General features: G+C 34.1%; 2 protein-coding genes, 1 non-coding gene and 2 pseudogenes across 4 annotated transcripts; 4 read left to right on the top strand and 1 right to left on the bottom strand.

Moving 5' to 3' along the window:
* Positions 1-11: 11 nt before the first annotated feature.
* LOC114372062 (reticulocalbin-2-like) lies at positions 12-5,938 on the bottom strand. Of its 2 annotated transcripts, XM_028329453.1 has the most exons (7): positions 5,233-5,936; positions 4,855-4,957; positions 4,683-4,748; positions 2,717-2,881; positions 2,511-2,607; positions 584-720; positions 12-493 (listed from the first exon to the last, which is right to left on the bottom strand). In XM_028329453.1, the coding sequence occupies exons 1-6, from the start codon at positions 5,780-5,782 to the stop codon at positions 595-597; spliced, it is 1,107 nt and encodes a 368-aa protein (XP_028185254.1). In that variant the 5' UTR covers positions 5,783-5,936; the 3' UTR covers positions 12-493; positions 584-594. The 2 variants fall into 2 exon arrangements, with proteins under 2 accessions (XP_028185254.1, XP_028185255.1); XM_028329454.1 differs by lacking the exons at positions 12-493; positions 584-720 and adding an exon at positions 729-2,094 and having other exon boundaries at positions 5,233-5,938.
* A 5,000-nt stretch (positions 5,939-10,938) lies between these two features.
* Positions 10,939-13,493, top strand: LOC114370973 (annotated as a pseudogene).
* Positions 13,494-13,922: 429 nt separating this feature from the next.
* LOC114372707 lies at positions 13,923-14,047 on the top strand (annotated as a pseudogene).
* Positions 14,048-14,507: 460 nt separating this feature from the next.
* LOC114370956 (GEM-like protein 4) lies at positions 14,508-17,506 on the top strand. The gene is made up of 3 exons (XM_028328358.1): positions 14,508-16,104; positions 16,194-16,696; positions 16,798-17,506. Exons 2-3 carry the CDS (start codon positions 16,448-16,450, stop codon positions 16,972-16,974), a joined length of 426 nt encoding a protein of 141 aa, XP_028184159.1. The 5' UTR covers positions 14,508-16,104; positions 16,194-16,447; the 3' UTR covers positions 16,975-17,506.
* On the top strand, positions 15,078-15,228 carry LOC114372729. Its single transcript, XR_003658297.1, has one exon. It is a non-coding gene; the product is annotated as a U4 spliceosomal RNA (small nuclear RNA).
* Positions 17,507-18,125: the final 619 nt, after the last annotated feature.

The following is an 18,125-nucleotide window of genomic DNA, read 5'->3' as shown; positions in this document are numbered from 1 at the left end:
CTAAGCTTTTATATCGAAAAACCCAAAACTGTTGAACTTTTTATTAACGTTTTGCTAAACAATATGATTGCTGTTGGGTCCAAAAATATTCTAACAGTGCTACTAGGATCTTGACGGTCATTATAGTCATAGTCATATGGTACATGTATTATCCATTGAGAATAGAGACGTTCTACTTAATTAATGATGGCTGAACCAGTGATTTGAAAATTTGTATATTATTCTACAAATATTACATTTAAGTTGAGATCCTATCATCCTCCAACTGATCCAGGTGTGACTCTACGACAAGCCACGGTGGATCCCATCAGCAAATAAGAACTCGCAGATAATATGAATGGAAAGAAGCAGTAAGTGTTGCCATCGCACAAAAAGCCCACCATGATTGAGACTAAGAACCAACTAAGGGCCCAAACATCAAAATTCTGTCGTGTCATAATCTTCAAATACTGATTCCTTGTCACTAGAATTGTGCCAAACTTTTCTGGGTATCCTGCAATCGATGATGATCTTAAAATATTATAGAGAAAATATTCACTAAATGTTGGTAAAAATGATCAGGGGACAAAAGAGCGGCCTTTACCTAACATGAATTTACCGGAACTCATCATGGTAATCGTCGTCATCATCTTCATCATCGTTGAAAATAGCACTATAAAATACATATGGGTTCTCAATCATCTCAGTCAAAGTAAGACGGCCATCCTTGTCCTCGTCTGCCTGTCATAGCATTATTTCAAGGCTTCATACAATTGTTACTGATGAAATAAATGCATGATGTTATGCAACAGGTGTTGGGAGTGCGTATTGAGCCATCTTTGTCAGTAACTGTTTCTCATAACATTATTACGATGTTTAATGAGATGTAACGCAACAGATGAAGAAGTGCATGCTGAGGCCATCGTCAAGAAAAATTAATCCGAAGGTAGCATCTAGTTGAAAGATCTTAACATGTAAATCAAGCACGATGGATATAACCCCTCAAAAAGAAAAAAGAAAGAAAAAAAAAACAGAGACTTGTTAACATATAATACTTAATACTTCAGAATTCCAGATTGTTAAATAGAAGATACGCACCTCAGCTTTCCCACCAAAGAAAACAAAACAAAACCATCCCCTTCCTCCCTCTTAAAACAGTATAGAAGGGAAAGATTGTTAACATATAGTAATACTTTACATTGTTAAATAGAATATATGCACCCCTAGCTCTCCCACCATGGGAAAAAAAATGCTCTTTCCCTTCCTCTCTCATAAGTCATAAACCAGTACATATTTACTAAAACAAAGTTTTAATAGAAGCAAGAAGTGGAGATAAATCTGGCTGTAGTGATTTATGCACTGAGTATATCAGAAAAGAGACATTATTTGACCATAAGCAAATGCTAAATGTGCATTTTCAACAACTAAAACTGGAAAATGGAGAGGAAAAATGGATGATAAAATTTATTTACTTAATAATGAAGTCCCCCAAGAAGCTATAATAATAATGAAAACAAGCAGACAAAGAATTGCAGACAAAATAAATTTCAATTATTCTTATCCAGAAAGAATGGGAACTCATTAATGAATGATTTTGATTTTAAAGAGATCGAAAAGAAAGTACAATTATCAATTACAAGCTAAAATATTTATTGAACAAAAAAAGAATCTTTAGTGACTAAGAAGCAGCTGCCAGCATGCTATCACCAATAAATACCACATAAAGTGCAGTGTGCAGCTATCAATTTACATGGCTATAGTGAGAGAAATTATTGATTTATTATTGATCTCAGAAAGAAGTGACATTTTAAGTTTAACACCAAAGATAGAACAATGAAGAATTGCCCTCAGAACTATCAAGCTACAGAAAATTTATCAGCTTTATCAATTATATCAAATTATAACTTCAGATACATTGAGTACTGAAAATATCTAGCAATATTTATTTCAAACTTTTGTCTCAAGGCACTCTGGCAAAGTAAGCTAATAGATATTCACCAATTACTAGGATGTAAAGTAGGAGAGGCCCACATAGGCCAGAATCAATGATTCACTCACAGTTAGTGAGGGAGTTGTAAGTCAGCAAGGGGATTGTAAGTTGGTAACTGTAATCACCTGCTTACATGACAGGAGTATCGTGAGTAAAAAAGAAAAATCAGTTAAGAGGTTATAAAGGAAAAGGAGGAAAAGAAGGGAATGAGAGAGGAATAGAGAAGCGAGCAAAGATTGAGTGTGCGATTGGATAGTGGGCTACAGGTCTCTTGAATGACCTTTGTGGCTGTTATTGTAATAGTGAATCTGTTATTGTAACAGGGAATTATTCCCACTTTTTTATAATCTGATACAGTAATATCTGGGTTCCTATCAAAGCACATAAAACGTTTACTCAAAAAACAGTTATGTATGTGATCCATCTTAAGCCAATATCAATTGAATAAATAGTCATTTGCATGATCCGCTGACCTTGCAATAAAGAATTGGCACCTTTGTCGACAATAAAAGTGTAATTATTGTAAAGTTAAATACAGTACCTGTGAAATGATATAATCTGCTTGTTGTTTTGCATAATACTGCTCAGATGGATGGAGTTTGCCAATTATGGGCAGTAGTTCAACATCAGACAAGTACCTGCAAAGATCGAGATGATAACCCAAAATCGAAAGATGTATGCTATCAGGAGACTATCATAATGATTCAAAGAATGTAGACTAATGATGAAAATAGAAAGGGTGAATACCCGTCCCCATCCTTGTCAAGCTGAGCAAACAACCCTCTAGCTGGAGCATCCATTGAATTATCTGTGTCATTGTGACTTTCTTCATCATAGTTCCTTACCAAATCAAATAGCCCATGGAAAAATTCTTTAAAGTTGACCTTCTCATCTCTGTCGGTATCTCTTTCCCTGTAAAAAAGAATTGGGTATATCAAACAATAGTAAGCTAAGGCAGTGATATAAATAAGCCCATTCCATATAAACTGAAGAATCCATTCACATCAGACAATAAAATTAACTACAAATATTGTTCCCGTTTCTAATATATGGCACAATAGTTGGTGAAAAAACTATACAAATATTGAAAGTTGAAACTTCTTCTAGAGGAGGCAAATGACTGCAAGGAAAAATTCATTTTCAAGAATAACAAACCAACCATACATCCATCACTTACAAGTAATCAGCTGGGATGGCTAAACAATGGATTGAAACATTCAACTTCAATCCTAATAGGTTGCACAGATTACAATGGTGTTTGGCTTTATAGTTGTTTTGGTTACTGTTTGGCTCCCTTTTCAAATTTACAGTGCATAACGCTAGCTTTTGTCCTAGATGCAAAATAGCTGCTATAGTGGGATTATTACTCTATGGCATTGTAGAAATCCTACAATCCACTATCATGACTCCATTATAGTGCAGCTTCCACGAAAATGCATCCTCCTATCATCTCAAGAGAGTAGAGTAGTCGCCAACAAGTTAGTCACTGAAGTTGAAGATGTTGCAATATTGGAAGAGGTAGAAGGCATTGATTTTGAGGACTAAGAAGGAGAAAGAAATAGAAGGATATGGCTCAATATCCGACAATGAGAATGATGATTATATTAGGGAAGAGGTAGAGGAGAATGAATAGATATTTTGTCTTTTACGTTTAACTTCTTTTTAATGTTTACATGAACAATTGAACTTTTCGGTCAATATGATGCCAATGTTTATGCAACTTAATTTTAGTTGCATACAACTTAATTTGTTATACATAATTTATTTCAACTGCTATGCAACTTTCACCATTTGCCCAGAACACTATCTGCTATATGATATGGCGGATTTTGGGCTTTATGCCATTTTCCACAATTTGCTATTGATGACCCTGAATTTAGTCCCAGAAGTGGTCTGGTCCAACCAGTCTCCAATCTTAGATGCCCCTGCCTTGTATCCATCCAATGTTGTTATCATGTTTTTTTTCATTTACATTTATTCCGGTGACTTCATTTATCCAATGAGTCATAGATTAGTGAGGAATTATTGGGAAAAATCCAAGTCCTACATTGACTAGAGATAAGGCAAAGATAGAATATATAAGAGGGGGACAACTCTTACCCCATGAGTTAATTTTTGGGATTGAATTAGACCCAAACCCACATTCTAAGAGGAATTGACTGTGATTCATACCAGCCTCCTATTGTGAATAATATAGGTGGCAATTTCTCTTTCATTAATGAGTCATGTGGTGATGAATTCCTTCCTTGGTTGTGCAACACTCCAATATCTCGAGCATCCTCGAGTTTTCTTTTCAGCCATGTTTGGTGGAGCCCATATTATATATTTTTTTCCTTTTTATACCAAGGGTTTTTAAAGCATATTGAGCTTCACCTTGACAGGGAGAATTATAGCATTTGAAAAATATCCAACACTATCTTGATTATGTCTTGGAATAATCTAGGGTATCTTAGATATTTATTTATGATCCCGTGATTTATTTCCTTATTCAGTTAGAATTATGATTTAGTATATTGGTATAAATGAAGTTTAGTGCTTTATGTCTTGTATCACTCTGTAACACATCACAAATTCACAATGCACAATAAAATATTATTCAAAGTTTCTATTCTGTCAATTTCCTCCCTCAACACCTAAAACATAACCCTGTACTTTCGACACAGATGTATTAAGATTAAGCCTTCATAGACTTTTTTTCTGATATTTGAGTTACCTGACTTCCTCCTTGCACAACCACTGAAGAAGCTTAGGGTTTTTGCTGTCAGCAGGGTGCAGAAAGCTAGAAGACAACAGACAAAAAAAACAAAAAGGAAAATCATCAGCAAAGAGCAAAAGGGATTATCAAGTACAAGGTTTCCTAGCAAGCAGTAGACTAGAGGCCTCACTCATTGAATTCAGTTAAGTTTAGAACACCATCTCCATCAGCATCCGATGCATTAAAATGCTCTTCTTTCCACCAACCCATATCATAACCGAAAGACTCATTATCTGACGAAAAACAAAAACACATCGTTCAGCAACACACAGTCATGAAGGTAAAAAAAAAAAAACACAACAACCAAAACACAATACTGTAGCTCAGAAGACAGTGATCACATACATTTGCACAACTATTAAAAAAATAAGTGGAAATTCAAAGCAAATTGATCTCAAGTTGGAGTCCTGAGTATGTAACTGTACTTGTTGCTTATAGTAGTCCTACTCAGGTCGTGCAATTTCGTAGTAATAAAGAAGAAAGAAAGAGATCTAAAGAAGGGACGTGCCTGCATTTTGAACCCAACTGGGAGGATCGTACTCGGAGAAGGAAACGAAGCCATCGTGGTTCTTATCGTGAAGCTCCATCTCCCTCTGCGTGCGATGCAGGACCTCGCGCTGGGCCTGCTGGAGGTTCCACTGAGTCAACTCGTGCTCCGTCACGAACCAATCGGTGGGGTCCACATCGATCTTCGGGAACAAGAGTATCAACCTGTTGGTAACATTAAACTTGTCCTCGTCATTGAGGTAATCCTCGGCGTCCATGAAGTCCTCCCACTCGGGCTGGGACTCGTGGGCCGGGGCCGGGTCCGACTCCAGTTCGGGATGGGCCTGGTGGATTATCTGCTTCTCCCACTCCTTGTCCTCGCGGTGGCGCTCGAGCTCAGCGACGAGAGGGTCGAAGGCGACGGCGTGGTGGCGCGAGGGGGCGAGGGTGAAGTTGGAGCGGAGCTTGAGGCGGCGGTGGCGGTGGCCGGAGTGCTTATCCGGGGAATGAGAGAGGAATAAGAGAAGCGCCGCTGCGACGAGTATGTAAATGAATATCGACGCTTTGGCCATCGCTGCTAAGTGCTTACAGTAACAGCCACCACACCACACCAGATCTGATTCTGAAGCTGTCTTCAATTCAACTCGCGATCACGTTCATGCTCGCCGCCTTTATCCCATTTTTAAATCGCATTTCCTCATTATCGCTTCTGTCACGCCTCTTGTTAATTAAATAACAAATACTTTCTATATAATCTCACAATTAAGATTTCTATACACTCAATTAATTATAATTTTTTTTTCATAGGATAACTTTTAAAATAATTATTATATAAATCAATAATACTATCTTACATAAATCAGATAAAATGAAAAAATTAATAATATTTATAATTTATCAATATATTTAAATTAAATTAAAAATAAGATTAAATATGATTTATTAGTAAAATAAAAAATAAACTTTGTATTAATAATATTTTTTTTAATAATTATCTTAAATAACATGTAAATGGTAATTCTTTTTATTAATTAACCGTATAACTATGTTTTACATTATAAATATATAGCCATTAAATTCTTATTAAAAACATTATTAATTTTGTTTTTAATTAAGAAACTGCGCATTTATATAAATGAGTTATCAAGAGTGATAATTTTATAATAAAATAAACTAATGAATTTAATATTCATACACCATCGAAATATAGAACTTTACAATGTTAATTAATTAAAATTTACCAGTAAAAAAATAATTAAAATTTATATCAAACATAAATTTAAAAATAAGTAATGCAAAAATCAATGTTTTATTCAAACTCGTGATCGACTGAGTCGGTTACTCAGACTTCGAATATCTAAAAGATTAAAATAAGGTAAGAGAAAAACTTTATCCCTTAGTTATAAGATAAATATATAATCTTAATACTAGAAAATATCTTTTATTAGAGAAAAGATAAGATAATTACCTTATTTTTTTCTATTTACATTATTTGAAGGGAGAAAATTGAGATTAAATAATCCAACATCTCCCTATATAAGAGATTATAGTGACTTGGGTAAAACATTCTAATTTCAACTCATATATTATTGTTTGCATACTTCTACGTCTCTAACTTAAGCATTATAGTGTCCTTGAATTGGTAAGAACATTTGACACTTATCATGGGGTTAGAGAAATTTTTTTCCTTCAACCATATCATCATCAACAATAGCAAACTACGACAACAACTTCGAATGGAAAACACTGCCCTTGAAGAACAATACCAGAAGATCTGAGAAGACAATAATGTGCATTTGGCACCCATCAAACTCATCTACCAAAGACCAATGAAGTCGACATGACATGGAGGGAACGAACTCCATCGGTTAGTGAACAGGGTCCATAGAGTGGAGAATCAGTTCCATCCTTTCATTGATGGCATTATGGAGATATCGCTAGCACCCGAACCCGGGTGGAAGATGCTGGTGATAGATAGATACAACAGACTCTCAGATCCAGATGAACACGTAGATACATTCCTCACCCAGATGAACCTTTTCACCAATGATGATGTCATCATGTGTCGAGTATTTTTGACAATCCTAAGGGGAGCAACACTTTACTAATACACCTGTCTATTGAGAAATTCAATCGGACTAAACTCATGTTTGACTCATTGATCAAAAGACTGAAACTCACAAACGGCTTAAATAAAGACTACTATGTGTAGTCGGCTTAGGCCACAAATAACTTGGCTAAAATTTTGACTATGAAAAAGACCAAAAGATCAAGTTACTTGGCTAAATCAAAAGACTCAAACTCGCATACGGCTTAAATAAAGATCACAACATGCAGTCGGCTTAGACGCAGAAAAGATTAAAGGATTGAGTTAATTAGCTAAATCCAAAGACCAAAACTTGCAAACAGATTAAATCAAGATTGCTATGCGCAGTCGACTTAGACCATAGATAACTTGGCTAAAATTTTGACTGTAAAAAAGACCAAAAGACTGAGTTACTTAACTAAATCCAAAGACTGAAACTCGCAGACGGATTAAATAAAGATCGCTACACGCAGTCGGCTTAGACCATAGATAACTTTTGGGTAAATTTTTGGTTGTGAAAAAAACCAAAAGACCGAGTTACTTGACTAAATCCAAAGATTGACACTAGCAGTTGGCTTAAAACAATTTTGTTTACTTCTATAATCTGTTATAGTCAACTTGAGAGCTTGGGAGCATATGTTCTACTCATACTCAATAACCCCTGTACTCGATGGTCAACCGAGTCAACTACTCATATCCTGAATTTCTAGGAGATTTAAATAAGGTAAAAGAGAAATTTTATCCCTTAGTAATAAGATAAAGATATAATCTTAATACCATAAAGTATTTTTTTATTAGAGGAAAGATAAGTTAATTACCTTATTTTTTCCTTTTTACATTATCTGAAAGGAGAATATTGAAATTAGATAATCCAATTTCTCCTTATATAAGAGACCATCAAGATTCAGGTAAAACATTTTGATTCTAATTCACATACTATTACTTGCATACCTCTACATTTCTAATTTGAGCATCAGAGTGTCTTTGTAGATATCTCCCATAGTTTGTGGATAGGCTCATGAAAGAGCACTACCATGAGTAGGTCTTGTCAAATATGATAAAAACGATTAATAAGTTTATTTACTTATATAAATAATATATTTATACATAAGTTATGTTTGACAAGACATTATAATTAATTTTTAGTTTTTTTTACTAGCTGAAAGCTCATTTGGTTTTTCCATAAGCAAACTTTTTTTTAGTAATTTTTCAATAACTTCTAATGTTTTTATAAACACTACTTGAATTAATATTTTTTAAAATGCTAACTTTTAACTTTTTATATTTTCTTTTACTTTTATTCTTAATATATTTATTCATTTTCCTTGTTATTTTTTTAAATAAATCATGATATTATTTTTTTTATCCTTTTACACTTTTAAATTACTTTAACCGAACATTTCAACTTCTAAGTAAACTTTTTAGTTTCAACGATCAATAATACAACACATAAATTTGTCAAAATGGACATTTGACTATCGGTTTCATCTCTAGAGTGATACGGTCATCACCTATGTGAGATAGTAGTAATAATTATAGACATTGAAAAATTAAAACCGTGAAAACAACACACATATGTGTACAGTACACACATACCCTACGTAATACTAGTACTGTTTACAAAAGTAAAATTGGAGGGGCAATCGTCCCCTAAAACTTAAGTGTAGGTCCATCCGAAGATAAAATCGTTTGTTCAACTCTTATAACATGTAGAGATACTAACATGAGTCTCCTTAAAACATTTAAACTTGTGAATAAATGACCTAACCCGGAGTGACATCTGTAAGTATTTATTATTTCCCTTTTCCTTACAAAGTTTCTTATTTGAAATTTGGCACAAATGGTATATTAGTCAACCTAGACAATTTTTTTCTTTCTTAATTTAAAAATGCCAATAAAAATTGTTTATTTTTTTCATTTTATGTAAGTAAATAAGTAATAAGCTGGTTAACAAACTCACGTAACAAACTTAGTTAACCAATAAGATGGTCTAATTTGCGTGAGTAATTGTAAACTTTAATCCTTAAATTGGATTCCTATAAATAAACAAATATTTAATCAAAGAATTTCATCTATCAACATACATGTATAAATTCATCATCAAATAAAGCATGATTATTCAAATCCATTAAAGTTTTGAATTTTGGGGAAATACAAGTTATATATATATATATATATATATATATAATTAGACTCTTCAATTTGATCCTTAAATGAAATTGGGTGAGTTAAATGTGTAGTTCCTCAACTTTTTAATCTTTCATATTTTAGTTCCTCAACAAATTTTTGACAATTTTTAGTCCTTTATTAACTTTTTGTAATAAATAGGGACGATAAATCTTAAATGTGATTAAATAATCAAAAATTAATTTTATAGTCGATCAACATGATCAAAGCTTATAAAAATATCTTGAAGCCTTATAGAGAAATCAAAAATCTTAATTAAGATGATTTAAAAAATAACAAGTACAAATTAATGTAATAATAATATCTATTTTTTTCTATTTAATTTCTCTTTGTTGTGAATTTTCTCATTTTAAATATATATTGCTCCATTGAATTCAAACCATCCAAATCACTTTGAAAGGTTGCATCTCCTATATTCATTGCTAAACAAACAACCAAAAGTCTAAAACACGAAGTCAATGTATGACACATTGAAGTAAAAAGAGAAAAAAAGATGAACCAAAAGGTTGAATACAATGCTGACATAAATGCGAATCCGACGATAATGATTACCAATGACCGATTGGTAGGTTAGGTGATACTATAACAAATTGTCCGAAAAAGTCCCGAACCATATCATCGAAGGTAACTGTGACATCATCACTATATTGATCGCAAAGAAAGAAGCTGATTTTTTTTGAAATAGTTGTGTTAGATGGAGATGTAGAACAGTTGGTCGAGGTCATGGCAATGGCATCACCCACCTTCAGGTATCTGGTTCGTGCTGCTGCTGAATCATGAAACATGTTGGCTGCTACAACTACTAGAGCAAAGACAAAAGCACTTGTTCTCCTTCCCATCACTCTTTGTTTTTGGAACTTTCAAGTAATTAAGGTAAGCCTTGGTTTTATTTTATACAGAAAAAGAAAAAAAAAAAAAGCAACTATTGCCGACTAATTGAGATGAGATATTACTCCCTAGGTGTTATCTTATCATTTAATTTGTTTTAATTTTGAATTAACATTATCTTATCTAATCCGACATTTTTACTTTATTAAAGAAATTTGAATTGAAGTTTAATTTTACCTACTTTTTTAAAATCCTTTTTAATATAAAATATTAAACTTATATAATTAAAAGTAAAAGATATAAAATATGAAGAAAGTAATGAGATTTTATCTCACTTTTTTAATATAAAATATAACGTTTAATTATATCTTTAAATCAAATTTATCATATAGAAATAAATTTTTTGACTTTGTTATGGTAATGTAACCCCCTGGATTTTTTATTTTTTTTACAATTTCATCACCTTTTCATCCTTACTGGAGTTGGGGGGAAAGAAAATCCAAAAAACTTATCACCACGGCCTCTAATTTTACTCTCTTTTAACTGAATCTACAAGTTTTTAAAGGCCAGAGTAGTATTCTGCAAAAATCTGCCAAATAAACAACAATTTCAGGCTTGTGAGAGGATTTCTTGGGTATTAAAGTTAACTTTATGGGGGATTTGATAAGGGTGTTGAAGTATCATTGATAAGTTAATAACTTGTTATACCTGTAAACCATTTACTGTTACCCACTTGACAACATGCCAACTAACAGGAATTAGTCTTCAACTGTGGTGAATGGCCCATGGCAAGTATCCTTTCTCAGAGCTGCAAGGGAAAAAACTCAACCTGGAACTGGAAGGCTGGAAATGATTGATATTTCCCTTTTCTACAAACAGAAATGTATAAATACAATGGTTTCAGTTGCTGCAGATTTCAATTTCTTCAATGATGAGTCAATCACTCGAAAACAAGATAAAGGCATATATACATCTTAGATGGTCACACCGGAATAACATCACCGTCTCTTTACTTTTTCCTACCTCATCACAAGGGAATTTGGAGAAGTCTGACATCAGAAAGTTCAAATGCCAATTCATAAAGCCTTGGTGATGCATCCTCACATAGGCAGGTGTAAGTGGAGAGTATTGCAACTAATCGGTGTATTTCATCATTTACTTTTTCTTTTTTAATTCCCTTACCTGTTTCCAAAACAGTGTAGTTCTTCAATGGTTTGTGTGACAAAATAGCAATATGCTACCAGCGAGAATGCTTTTATTTCCTTACTTCGATCAATCACCATGGAACCTTGCTCCTGAAGATATATAAACTTCTCTCTAGCTTATCCTCTTAATAAAACTAACCTTTCAAATATTTTTTAAATTTAGAAAAAGTTGACTTGAATCTTTCTGTACCATCTTTTTTCTTTCAAGTTGCCATGCCAGTGCCTTTATATCAATCATGATCATGGTTGATGATTTAAGGTTGAGTCATCCCACCAAAGGGTCAAGATTCCCTTCCTAGTTTTCATCCCTTTAAATACCTCTTTGGAATACAAGGAACTCATCAACCCAATTCCCTTAGCTAGTTCAGACCATTCCTCTTCAACTTCTGCTAGTCCCTTCAATTACACAGAAAATCTTATTAATCATCAATCATGCAGACCTCACTTCTTTGAGAGCTAGGTGTTGGAACTCCAGTCATCGGAAACATATGATCAGCTTCAAAACTCAGTTAAAAGATACTTACCTGGTCCTGCCACTCAATGCCAATATTCAACCACGACATCAAAGCAAAGTAAAAATTTCTTTTCCTTTACACACAAAAATCTAACTTTGTTCAGACGTAGTTATATATACATGAAATTGTTTAGCTTGGTGAACGGATCTAATTCTATTTATATTACTCTGAAATTGCAGTGAGACCGAGGACAAATATATCTGAAACTGTTATGAGAAAGTTAAGCTTAGGGGCTCGCATTCTTCGAGTCGGTGGAGTGGAAAAAGTGTTGAAGCAGTTTTTAGTATGGGAGAAGGGGAGAGGCTGTTGAAAGTTTCCCAGTGTTATCTGTCCACCACATCCGGTCCTCTAGCAGGTCTCCTCTTCATATCCACAGACAGGGTTGCCTTTTGCAGTGAGAGATCAATGAAAGTCTTTACTCAGAAAGGTAATATATACGTAGGCCAAATTTGGATAAACTTTCTGAATAAGTACTTACAGGGAGCAAAATAGAAAAAGCAAAATGAATCAAAATTCTCTATGTGTTAAAATCAACTTTTTAAAAATCCCTCTCATTTAACTTCTTCAAAACTTCTCTAATTTTTTCCTGGCCTACAAAACCTCTTAATATTTCTTTGTTTCTCAAGATCCAAAATTTGTTAAAGTTCTGAAAGTTATATTCAATCATGTGCAGGTTGTCATTCCACTGAAGAAGATCAACTGTGTGAACCAAAGTGAAAATGTTCAGAAGCCAACACAGAAGTACATAGAGATGGTCACAGTTGACAATTTTGATTTCTGGTTCATGGGTGTATTAAAATATCAGAAAACTTTCAAATATCTTGAGCAGGCAGTTTCTCAATCTTAGTTGAGTAGCCAAATCCACCATTTGAATTTTGAACTCAAAGATTCATGTTGTCAAGCTTAGATGAGTTGCAAAACCTACCGTGTGAGCTATAAGCTTCATGTACTCAGGAACAAACACAGAGATACACTATCAGAAACAAATTAAAACTTTGCAGCTGTCGTTGATGATCATGCGCTTTCTCTTTGATAAAAGGGATTTCAGTTCATGGTATATATCCGTCCTGCTTGACACTACATATGACCTATGATAGATATTCAAACATGGTTCATATCAGCTGAGTTGCAGACTTAGCTGCCAACATTTCACGTTGTGAATGCAAGAGTTCAAAATTTGGTGCCTTATTTGTAGCAGAATCCAAGCTAAATGTATTCTGTGGCGAATTGGCTGGCAGTGTAAGGGCCACACTACTTTTGTGGAAGGTATCCATCCATCCATCCAGGCACAGACCTGTGCTATAAAGGAAGTAGAGGAGTAAAAAATACATAGAAAAAGAGGGAACAAAATTGTTAGCTTCCCAAATGTACAGGTTTCAGCCTTAATTTTACCCATTGTTTTATTATGTTTACCAGAGTTTGTAATTCAGCTTGTATCATACCATCTAACATTTTAGTCAAATTTGTGTATAAGTATTTAAAGTTGTGTCTGTTTTATTTAATTAGTATAAATAATCAACAGGAAGTCTGATAGAATACAATTGATAAATGGGCACTTCAACTATAATTATTGAATTGATTTCGTTAACTGTTATCAAGTATTTTACTTATTTAAGTTAGTAAAGTAGAGTGATGTTTGATTAATTAAACTTAGTTTGGTTGAAGTTATTGATCTCACATTCTCACTGGATCCAACTTGTAAATCAGTTATAGGGAGTTGAGCATGAATCCAGATGGGTTGTGAAATATGGATGTGTAAGTGTAATCTCTCATTAGGATACGTTATAGACAGAAAGTCATTTGATGCTCAATGTAGTCCCACATCGGTAAGTAAGGATAACAATTACCTGAAGTTTTATTATAAACTGCACGTTACATATTAGTGCAACTCATACCTTTCTCGGCCTTTTGGCTAAGATCAAGTGTAGTATCTGTTCTTATCAGATTAATATCTGATATGTGGGTCATTGGTTCATTCTATTCAGATCAGATCCTTTTTGAAATGAAAGACTATAAGAGAAGTTATCAAAAAGGATCTTAAATTTAATGATCTGAAACTTAATGATCTGGAAATATGATACTTGATAGAAGATTATGGTGGAAGTTGATACATGTAGTCGATCCCATCTAGTGGGATAAGGTGATGTTAATTTTTTGAAGGGGAGATCCCAACACAGTAGCTTCACTATAGCATGGGCATGGCGCACCCTACAACATAAGTTTAACTATCTTCAATGTGTTAGTTTCGGGTATTGTTGTTTGGCTTTAGTAAATTTTTAAATGATATGTAGTTGTTTGGGTTATTAATTTTAATTATTTAGATTTTGTTGGTTTATAATGGCAAAATTACTGGTGCGGCAAGATTAAATGGTAGTATTAATTGATGTTAATTTAGATATCGTGAAAATAATCCGGCTTAATGCTGAATTTTAATTTTAATTGGTATATTATTTTCTCAAATATTCTTTAGATTTAGTTATTTAAAAATGATTTTTTGAAAATTTGTTACAATTTTCACAGATAATTTTAATGTTTTCTATGTATTCTCAAGTATACAAAGTTAATGTTTTTAGCATATTTTTCACAAATGATTTGTCCAATTTTATCATTCATTAGCATACGATGTTATAAAAGTCATTAAAAAAACCATCCGTGAATTTCTTGAATGAAGCTTCTGGATGAACATAAAGATACAAGTGATGGTCACAAACAACATTCTAGTCTGTGAGAGTAAATGGTCGAGGTTCAAATATCGGCTGAATTGCAGACTAGGCTATTGGCACATTATGAAATACAAGACTGCTTTTGCAGAAGCTAAGCCAGCCAGGGACTTGTCACAGAAGAAAAGTTCGAAGGACAGAGAAATCGAATAAAGAGGGAAGAAAATTGGTTCTGAATTCAGTTTTAGAACAAGACAGCTAATATAAAAAGAGATGTAACTGAGATGGTTGAGGTGCTGGTTGGTTGAGGTCCCACATCGACTAGAAAAAGAGGTGGAGCTTAGAGCAGCCAATATAAAAGGAGAGATCAGACGCGGTAGTGAAGCATCTTTGCGCTTGGGGCAATGACGCAGCTAGTGAGGTTCTAACCGAGGCGCGTCTATTGCTGGTTGAAAACTATTTCCAAACCCCCTCTTAGGCCTGGGTTCACCCCTGGCCTTCGAGAATTTCTGGAAGGGCTCCCTACGGGGTTAAGCCCTACAATGTCTAGTTCAATCTTTTTTTTTTATTTAAAATTTCAGTTTCTTATGCTACTTAAAATCCCAAGAAATACAAGAACCTTCAACATAAGCATGGGGATGATGAGCGTATGATTTGGCAATTTCTTTCTCACAATGTCAAAAAGTCTACTCTTCAATATCCCTGTCAGCAACCTCACTTTATGACATGGATTGTTGTTAGATCCCATAAAAAACACTGATGGCTTCGTTGATGACTGCCTGTGCTAATCAGGGTGCTTCATCCTTTACTTTTTCTGGTTTAATTTCCTAAACTGCGATTCTCGAATAGTTTGTGTGGAAATATATTACTAGACACAGGATTTGTTTCCTTCCATCAACTACCCTGGAATCTTGCTCCAGAAGATATATAAACCGAGCCTTAAAAAGCTAAACCTTACCGAACCATATTTCTTAAAGCAAGCAAAACAGTCCATGATGTGAAAATATTATCTTGAATAATTGTCACGGTTGTCATATCAGTACATTTTTATCAATCAAGGTTGATGATCCAAGGTTGAGTTGCCCCACTAAAGAAAGTGTCAAAGATTCACTTCCTAGTTTCCATCCCTTTAAATACCTCTTTGGAATACAAGGAACTCATCAACCCAAGTTAGCATAACTTCCCTAGCAATCTAGTAGCTCCACCTGTTTCTGTTCACCCGCATCTAGTCCCTTTGATAAAACAAAAATCTTTTTTGTTAATCATCAAACATGCAGACCTCACTTCTTCATAATCTAGTTGTTGGAACTCCAATCATCTCAGCTACATATGATAAGCTTCAAACGCCAGTTAACAGATACTTACTGGATCCTGCCATTCAATGTCACTACTCAACCACAACATCAAAGCAAAGTAAAATTTTCTTTTCCTTTTCAGACCATTATCTAATTTTATTATGAAATATTGACAGGGTTACCAATACGAGAGATTCTATGTTTCAGGTAGAGTATATTCAGTTGCGAACAAACTTGGAAGGAAGACGGGTAGTCTTTCACAAGGAGTCCAAGAACATGGTGAGTATCCTTGTAAGACCGAGACATGTTTCCAAGACAAATATTGATGGTACTGATAAGGAACTATTATGAACATCATGCCTAATTTTCATCTAAAGGACTGGTTTCGAGAGTATAACTGATTTTCTTCTCCCTTCAGTTGGGTTCAGTATAACAGTTGAATTGGCTTTGCTTGAGGCCTTATGAACATATCTGAAACTGTTAAGAGGAAGTTAAGCTTAGGAGCTCGCATTCTTCAAGTGGGAGGAGTCGAGAAAGTGTTTAAGCAATTTTTTAGTGTGAGAGAAGGGGAGAGGCTGTTGAAAGTTTCCACCACATCCGGACCTCTAGCGGGTCTCCTCTTCATCTCTACAGACAAGGTTGCCTTTTGCAGTGAGAGATCAATGAAAGTTTTTACTCAGAAAGGCCACATGTTGAGGATCTATTATACGGTCAGTCATGAAGTAATTTATACATAAAACCTCTTCATGTTTCTCAGTTTCTTGATCCAAGATTTGTTGAAGTTCTGATAGGTATACATGGTTGTGTACAGGTTGCCATTCCATTGAAGAAGATCAAGTGTGTGAACCACCAGAGTAAAAATGTTCAGAAGCCAAAACAAAAGTACATAGGGATAGTCACAGAGGACAATTTTGATTTCTGGTTTATGGGTATCATGAAATATCAGAAAACCATGAAATATCTTGAGCAGGCTGTTTCTCATGCTTAGTTGAGTAGCAAAATCCACTGCTTGAGCTTGAGGCTTCATGTTGTTGGGACAAACATAAAGATACAAGAGATGATCAGAAACAAAAATAAAAATTGGACTTTGTCTTTGATAAAAACAGCTTCACTGTTTCATCCGTTGTTCTGGACACAACATGTTGGTGTGACAGCAAATAGAAGTGGTTAATATCAGTTGAATTGCAAAACTTGGTTGCTAGCACATTTTGGACAAAGGTTGTGAGTACAAGAGTTCATCATTGATGCCTTATTTATTGCCGAGTGCAAGCCGCATGTATTCCAGTTGATGGTTGGTTGTTAATGCTAATTAGTTAAGGACCAAATGGCTTTTGCAGAAGGTATCCATCCATGGACTGGCCTACGAAGGGAGGGAGATTACGGTGGAAGAAAAGTTTAAAGGAAAGATAAATGGAATAAGAGGGAAGAAAATTGCTAGTTTCCCAACTGTACAAGTTTCAGGCTCATTATTTGTAAATATTTTCAGAACCAGGTTGCTAAAATTGTATTCCAGATTGTATTCTTCCCATCCAACTCTTTAATCAAATTTGTATATAATTATTTAAAAGTGAGTTTGCTTTTGTTAATAGCTTAAATAATTAACAGGAATATGACAGATAAAACTTGAAAGTGATAAATGAAACTCTGGTATAATTAGTGGATTTATTTTATTGACCGCTGTTAATTAATTTTGTTACTTATTCCAATTAGTTGCAGTAGAATGATATTTGTTTTTAAAATTAAGGTTTGGTGGCAGTATAGTCCAAATTATACAGGCTACATATTTGGTCTTGTTTTCTGACTGAGTCGTGACAATGTGACCTCTGGACTTCAAAATATTGCTAGGATACCATTTTTGTGAACCAAATCTAGTCTGGCTGGTGAATACAAACTTTAAGAAGAATTTTTTAACTACCTCCATATTTATATATACATAAGCCCTGTAAGAACAAAAATATTTAAAATATTTCGATCAATACTCACGGGTTAAATTTCAGCTTAAAAGTGAAGTTGTCACTGAGACTTCCTAACACGTATAAGAAATAAGAGTCAATTTTTCTCAAGAAAATTGTCGACCTTTGTGTACAATTTCTTGGGTATGAAAATTTAACTTTATGGGTATATCATAAGGCATCACTT

This window comes from Glycine soja, chromosome 10 (genome assembly GCF_004193775.1).
Source record: "Glycine soja cultivar W05 chromosome 10, ASM419377v2, whole genome shotgun sequence".
Classification (NCBI taxonomy): Eukaryota; Viridiplantae; Streptophyta; class Magnoliopsida; order Fabales; family Fabaceae; genus Glycine; species Glycine soja.
The sequence above is the reverse complement of the archived record's forward strand: the minus strand, read 5'-3'. Positions and strand labels throughout refer to the sequence as shown.

Bases quoted from the DNA above. Each gene is read 5' to 3' on its own strand.
- LOC114372062 (XM_028329453.1), bottom strand. From the start codon at position 5,782: ATGGCCAAAGCGTCGATATTCATTTACATACTCGTCGCAGCGGCGCTT. The intron at 2,882-4,682 runs GTAACTCAAATA...TCTTTTTTACAG, and splicing joins TTGTGCAAGGAGGAAGTCAG to GGAAAGAGATACCGACAGAG. The intron at 721-2,510 runs GTACTGTATTTA...ATGCTATGACAG, and splicing joins CAGATTATATCATTTCACAG to GCAGACGAGGACAAGGATGG.
- LOC114370956 (XM_028328358.1), top strand. From the start codon at position 16,448: ATGAACATATCTGAAACTGTTAAGAGGAAGTTAAGCTTAGGAGCTCGC. The intron at 16,697-16,797 runs GTCAGTCATGAA...GGTTGTGTACAG, and splicing joins TGTTGAGGATCTATTATACG to GTTGCCATTCCATTGAAGAA.